The sequence below is a fragment of the Agelaius tricolor genome, unplaced genomic scaffold, assembly GCF_023055355.1.
Source record: "Agelaius tricolor isolate 1412-34295 unplaced genomic scaffold, bAgeTri1.0.p SCAF_7, whole genome shotgun sequence".
Classification (NCBI taxonomy): Eukaryota; Metazoa; Chordata; class Aves; order Passeriformes; family Icteridae; genus Agelaius; species Agelaius tricolor.
In genome coordinates, this window is record NW_027269267.1 from 28,666,024 (window position 1) to 28,673,522 (window position 7,499).

At 42.8% G+C, this 7,499-nt stretch overlaps 1 protein-coding gene across 2 annotated transcripts in view; it reads left to right on the plus strand.

Annotated features, from left to right (window-relative positions):
• Nucleotides 1–863, plus strand: part of UXS1 (UDP-glucuronate decarboxylase 1) — a 54,965-nt gene extending 54,102 nt beyond the window's left edge. For both annotated transcript variants that reach the window (XM_071430748.1, XM_071430749.1), the window contains exon 15: nucleotides 33–863. In XM_071430748.1, the coding sequence (XP_071286849.1) occupies nucleotides 33–164 (132 nt within the window). In that variant the 3' untranslated portion in view covers nucleotides 165–863. The remainder of the gene's footprint in view (nucleotides 1–32) is intronic.
• The last annotated feature ends 6,636 nt before the right edge of the window (nucleotides 864–7,499 follow it).

Genomic DNA, 7,499 nt, shown 5'->3' on the forward strand with positions numbered 1-7,499 from the left:
TGATATAATTCTCTCCTCACTTTTGGGAACAGGTCCCATTGGAAGAAGGTTTGAATAAAGCAATTCATTACTTCCGTAAAGAACTTGAGTATCAGGCAAACAATCAGTATATTCCCAAACCAAAACCTGCAAGGATGAAAAAAGGAAGAACAAGACATAACTGAAGACTGTTAGTTGGACAGGAAATTCCCTGCTTGACATTTGACGGATGTAATTTTTTTTTATTTTTATTTTTTTTTGAGAGAGAGACTTTAAAACAGGTATCATGAAGAACGAACTGGAATTTCATTCTGAAGCTTGCTTTAAAGAAGTGGATGTGCCTAAAAATAACATAAATATTCCCTTTCCCTGCAAATCTTGCCTTGCACTTTTTAAATCTGTCTTTTTATGTAAAATAGAGTAGAAGCATCTTTTAGTATCTTCCAAGTTTTATATCTTGATGTGAGATCATTTTGTTGTGACTGTCCTTGACAGTTTTATTTACTGGTTTCTTTGTGAAGCTGATGATAAACACAAATGGGATGAAAAATGCCAATTTATTTATAAAATGGGTACTATAAAATATGAGATGTTCTGCTATGCATAAGAAAAAAACTAGTGGTATTGTCAGGTGAGAGACACTGACATCTGCATATAGAAGAGTTTAAAAGAATTCTGTATGAGAGCTTTATGTATTCTTTAAAGGAGAGATTTTTTCAAAAGTTTAGTTTTAGTTGTACACTTGAATTTGAGATATTTTCATTGATTACCATGGATAAGGATATTTTGAATCACTACTGTGTTGTGCGTACTCTGGGAATAAAGTTAATGTATTATTGGTTACAGTGGTTGAATATGCTATTTTAATAAAATACTGAAACTTCTGTTTGCTCGTTTCAAGGTTTCACTGTGGGAATTTCTCTGGATTTGCACATCTGTGGATTTATTGTATATTAAACATGAAATAACAGTCTGTAAATAATCCACTCAAAGTTAATAACTGGTCTTGCATTGCTTGTCTCCTAACAGATGTATAGTAAGGGCTGCAGGATGTCTGTTGAAATAGATCAGACAAAACCATCCTGATATATTCCAATTCAGGTAGTTGATAGTGATGCAGGAATATAATATTTCTTTAAACCATGGAGCCTAACTTCAGCCTTCCTGAGGAAATACTGAAAAAGTGTTTCTATTTTAAGCAGTTACCAAAGTGCCAGTAAATGCTTTCAACTTTAGTAACTATGCCCTGTTATCTTAGGGGAAAAAAAGCAACAAAACAAACAAAAAAACAACAACAAAAAACCCCACTTCAATTCCCCTTATTTTTAATATTTCTCCTAGTTTTTTAAAGGTATTTAAAAGGTATTTTGACTTAGTGCCACTCAAAATTGAAAATTCTAAACCTCATCAAGCAAAGTGACTTGACTTTATCTCATTAGAGCTTGATGTTTTTATTAGCTTTTGAGTATCTCTAGGTTGATGGTAAATTGGGAGCTAGCAGTAGCAGAGATGTTATGCCCAGCCCTGGGGAGACTCCAGAGCAGTGTGGCATTTGGGCCCCTTTGTCTGAGCTGTCTGCCAGAGCCTCACAGTGCTTGTATGGCTTGGAGTCCCTTCCAGTCTGTCTGCTCAAGTTCCCAGCGACTCCAGCAGGGTGGGGTTGCTGCATTCATTGCTGTGCCCTGCCTGGAGTGGGGCTGCAGGGATTCTTTTAAGACTAATGGGTTTTTCCTTGCTCACAAGTGCACGTTTTCTCCCATTGGAAATCTGCCATACAGCTGAGATGGGGAGCCATGCTGCATTTTCCTGTCTGGATTCAGAGGTGGAATTTAGATATTATACATTACCTCCATCTTTTCACAGCCAAGCAGCTTGAGATCTGCTTTTTTTGTATGAAGCCTTTTTCTAGGTCCTTGATCTGGGTTTTTATTCCATATTAAATTGCCTGAAAAGTGCACCATGGTGTGCTGCTCCTAATGTGCCTGTAACCTGTCATTACTGAAACACTCACAAAGCACAGCCTCTCCCTGTACTCGAAGCCACAGCTGGACATGTGCAAAAGTAGTGCCCACTTCTTCAATAGTTCTTTGGAGAGAACTGTAATCAGCTCCCAGCATGGAGGTTTTAACCCTTAAAACTCTTAAGATGGAGATTATATTTGGGGAATGTTGCTGTTTCTCCTTAGATTTCACTCCTTGTGCAAATTGTGCCATTGAATGCCAAAGTCTGTGAAGAGATGGGACACTGGTACACCCCTGGTCCAACATTCAGCTCAGCCATGGAGAGTAAATGGGAGCTCTGGCTACCAGCTGTTACTTCCAGGGCTGCTTTTTATTTAATCCAGTGACTTCAGTACTAAGTATGTGAATTTGTACAAGCATAAGCATGCTACTGCAGACTAGCACAAAATGTGTATGTTAAAAAAAAAAAAATCCCCTGGGAAGTCTGAACCTTTAAATACAAGAGAGGAGGATTTAAAAGCTCTTTAGGTTACGTCTCAGCCTGACTTCCTTCATAAAAGGAGCAAACTGGAGAGGCCAAGTGGCTGGTACCAGTACAACCCATCTGTGAGTGTGTGTGATGCCTCCCCCTGGGCCTGAACGACAAGACTGCAGATTTGCTACTTTCCTCTTACTCTTCCTGGCTTTTGTTTCAGAGGTTCCTGATTCAGCTCCCATATTCTTTTTTAAAAGTGTCTTCCAGCAGCAGGAGCTGAGGTAGCTGTTGCCCTTAGGTTTTGAAACCAGTGACTTGGGGCTGATTCAAAAGGCATGAATCATGTTAAGAGTCTGCTGATGCTTGAGACTGAATGTCTGGGATACTTTGAAGTTGTCTGGTCTGAACTGAGTCTTCAAAAAGGCAGATGGAGGTTTGGATGTTGGTGCTCTGCTCCCATCTGGGGTTAGACATACCAGCAGGAGAAAGAGGCATCAAGTGTGTTGGGAACCACAGGTAAGAAAGAGCTGCTGCCTCTCCAGACGAGCCACTTTTGATGGGGGGTACTAGAATACAGCACTGAAAGCTTGGAAATACAGAATTTGGGAGTAAATGAAGCAGAGACATGCTCTCAGGATTTTTTTTTCCTCTAGAAAATTTGAGAATTGGAATTTTCTGCTGCCATCTGGTCAAGCAAACAAGGTAAAACTAACATGACCAAACTTGAGGTGCCTATTTACTCACAATTTACAATGGGGAGCTCAGCTGGTGGTGGGTTCCTCACTCTCAGTAGGAAATACACAATGGAGCAGAGGGAACTGGCTGGCTTGGTGCTGCTGAATGGGACCAGCTTTCCAGAAGGAAGGGTATGCAAGGCACCTGCTGCTGTGCATCCTTTGATCCTCAGAAGCAGGACCACTCCTGTTGCTGGAGGTTACAACAGCATGAGATCCACAGTTGGATTTTATTCTTTATTTCAAGCGTGACGTACTTTTCCTTTATTTCTCTATGTAGGCTGCTAAGGAGCATTGTCAGCCACATTGCTAGTCTATAGACAAGCTACAGAGGGGCTTGCAGACCTAATTTATTTTAAGTAGTTCCATGAATATGTAATCTAGAGAAGCCTCATGCTTAACTTTTTGCTATATGGGGAAATAATGATCTGGTAGTTTCTGTGTCTAAGGTGTTTGCAGCTTCACTTAACCTATATAGACTAGTGGGTTTAGTAGCCAGTGAGTTCACTACCATCCCAGTATTTATGTCTTAATCTGCTTTTTTCAATAAATTTTTAGAAACATAATGTATTGGGAAAAATCCTTCACTTTTTGCCAGGGTTTGAATTGAGTTTCAGAGTTGAAAGAGGCATAATTGCCTTGGAGAGCAGGCTACAGAGGGCAAAACAAGGCTTCGATTAGTTTGATGGATTGAGCCAGTCCCCAGCCTTGCTAGTATTGAGTTTAATGCTGCTTGAGGCCAGGAGGTCTCTGAGGGTTGTCAGGGGCTGGTCCACAGAAAGAAGATGCTTTGTTAACAGCAAGGGAACTGTACACTCAACACTGCTAGCCCTAACAACCCTACATCCCTTCCCTGAAGTTGCTGGGAATGTGGCTGCCACAAATCCATAGTTCCTCTGTTGTGAGCATTTCCCTGTGTGGGGATTTCAGGTGTCAGAAGGGAATACCTTATTTGCAGCTCTTGACTCTGTAGAGCTACAATGAAGAGCAGCAATAGTTCTGAAGCAAAACAGGGCCCTTTGTATGTGGCAGGAGGCTCCTGAATGCAATTCTGTATCAACAGGGAGGCTTTGCTAAAATAACAATTCATATTTCTTGCAAAAAAACCCCCAGATTTTGGCTTTCTGTTGCTTGTCTCAGTCCTTCTCTTGCTTATTTCATAATAGCAGATCTGACAAGTCTTTATCCATCTTGGTTTGTTGCCATATACAGCCTGGGACAGGCACCAGTTTGTTTATTCTTGCAGTGTTTTCCCTAGATGCTGGCATGCTCTTCAGCGAGGAGCAGGATCCTCTGAATACTCTGGTCCCTGCCGTAGCTGAAACAGCTGGAAGGTCCAAAGCACCAAGTCACAGGGAACAGTGGCCTAAAGTGCTGTCAAAGCCACACACAGCAATCTGGGCTCTGTCCATCCCACTGCAGAGAAAGCTGTTCTAAGCGAGGAAGGCTGTGTTTTCCACCTGGAAACAGTCCTGGAATAGATGTGCTCAATCCCCCATCCCCAATATGTTAGTGTCACAAGCAGGAACTTAAAGGGAATGATGACCTGTCCTCCTCATTAAAAAAAAAAAATTAAAATGGACACAGCCACAATACTTCCATTCTTTGGCAGAATGGTTTGCTGGCAGGTGTTACCAGCAAAGGAGGCAGCACTGCCCTGTGAGTCTGATGGACCTGCCTGGCTGACATGGACAAACTCGGGGATGTTGCAGCATCAGGCTTTGAAGCATGAAGCACTGGAGCATGGCCAAGCTGTTTCTGCTCTGAAAAGAGCCACAGTGAACCCTTGCTGCTCTTCTGTCTTGTTGGAGAGGTTACATTATGTCAGTGCTGGGATGGCTGAGGGTGATGCTGATGTGAAGTGCTCTGTGCTGTCTGCACAGCAGCATGGAAATGCTGAGAGGAGGTGCACAGTTCTGTCTATGTTTTGGGACAGAAATAGTCAAAGGAAGTTAAACTTTGAAGCACTCCATGTATGTCTGATGAAATTTTTTTTTCCCCAGTAATCTTCCTCCTTTTGCCCAAGCCTGACTGCTTATCCTTGCTTGCTATCTACCATTGCAACTGCTGCCCTGCAAGGCAGGTGCACCCCTGTGCAAGGAGGGTGCCCTCACCTCAAAGAGCTATTGCCTTGTGGTGAGTGACCCCAGCCAGCAGCAAAGTGCCTTCACAGCCACTCCCTCCTCCTGCCCCAGTGGGACAGAATTAGACAATCAGATGGGTACTCTGGAGGGCTGAGGTAACAGAGCAGTTTAATGAGTGAAGGAAAGAAGAAGAAATCCCAAGTGATGCAAAGGCCACTCACCATCTCTCCCAAGCAAGCCTGGTGCTTACCCAGTCTCTGAGAAATGGCTTCTGTAGAAGTCAAAGCCCTGACCCTCTTCTTCTTCTTCTTCCCAGCTTTCAGTGCTGAGCAAGCATTATATCATTTGGAATTGTCCAGTTTGGGTCAGCTCTCACCCAAGTACCCTCCCAGCCTCTCCCCCACTCCTAGCCTGCCTGCTGGGGGACAGTGTAGAAAACAGGCTGTTCACAGGCTCTGTTCACCTAAAGCAAAAACCTTTGTGTTCTGCCTACGCTGGTTTAGTCACAAATCTAAAACTTGTTATCATATGTGTTGTTATGTAGGAAGTTCACTCTGTCCCACTCCTTAACCCTGCAACACAATCTAATGCAAAAGATTTTTCTTTCCTCTTAGGAAATTCAGAAGACAGAGACCATAGATTTGGTTGTCAGCCTGCAAGGCACAGAAAGCTGCTAGACTGAGTCAGCCTGCAGGAATGGACAGAGTTTACAAAGGCCTGGGGAGGGATGGTCTTTATTTACAGCACTTTTTTTATTCTTCCTTATTCAGCTGGTCTGAATTCCCAATTGTAAATTCTGGGAAATGATGGAAATTACCAGCATGGTTCAAACGTTGCCAAATTCAGTGCACTTTCTGGATAATATACAAAATGAAACTATTCTTTTAGGAATAGGTGTTTTCCAACTGTGCAAAAAAGTCTGTGCTTGACTCAGAATGTGATTATTCCCTATTTGGAATAAAGGCTCTTCTACCAAGGAAACACACCAGTTTAAACCAGTTATACTGGCAAGGATTCTGGAAACACACCAGTTTAAATCAGTTAAAGTGGTTTAAGGATTCTGCTGAGATTAAGCCTAGGGAGGGCTGAGGGTTTGGAGCATGTTAGGCCAGCATGGATCTGTGTGTGCAGAGAGGTGACCAACATGTTCAGTTTGGCTCCCTCAGCAAAGAGCTGTCTCCTGGGAAGTGTTCCTGCAGGGAGCTGTGCAGTGCTGGGCTGCATCTCCTAGACACCAGCCCATCACACAACAAGGGCTTTAAGCAAAAGATTAGGAAATACACTCAGATTTAAGAAAGTAGTGAAGTGTAAAGAATGGTGTTGCCATCATCCATGCTTTGGAAATTTCTTGTAAGCTTTAGATGAGAGACAGCTAAGTCATCCATGCTGTCTTCTCTGACTGCTACAGTTGGTGGAACACATTTCATCTCTCTTTATCCTGATTCTTCAGTTCCAGAAGTCAGAGAAGCCAGCCTTCCTCACCTGCCCCTTCCCAGTCCTCTACATTTGTCAAGTGCCAGCAGTGCTTTCCTGTGCTCAGCTCCTTCTGAAGCCCCTGACAGCTGAAATCTCCCTCCCAGGTTGATGTTGCTGTGATACAGAAATTGTTTGTGTTTTGGGATTCTTAACACACATGATGCCACCAACAATCCCCCTTTAATCCACTGTGTTTCACTAACAGATGTCTGGTCTCTGATATATTTTGATGCTCAGCTTAATGTGCATGTTTCTGTCTGAATTGGGGTAGAGGGAATTTTGCAATAGGAAATTATGATGTCAGGGGATTGTGTTGGTTGCTGTCTGACACTAACTTAATTTTAAATAGCTTACTTTGTTGTTTTATTCCCTATTTTGAGCTAGGCTGAAAGCTTGACACTAAGTGGAATGGACACAAAGGGGAGTATTCAGCAAAGATAACCTTTGGGTTACCGTGCCTGGGAGGGGCTGGGGCCGCTCAGGTTTGGATGCTCTGTGCCTCAGCAATTACTGCTGGAGTCAAGTTCCTGCCTTGAGCCTGTTCCCTGGAGAATCCTTTCACAGGCTTTGTAGGTAGGCAAGCTCATCTGCATTGAATTTAGCTTTTGTGAATATCTGTGTCCTTGACCCAACAGGAGCTGCAGAAGTGCCATGTCAGGCTTGGAGGGCTGCACACTGTGGGTATGGAAACGGCAGAGGAGGAAACAAAACAGCACTTTAATTGACAGGAAACTTTTTTTTTTCCTTTCTCCCAAGAATAATTGGATTTTTTTGTTAATAGAAGTGTGAA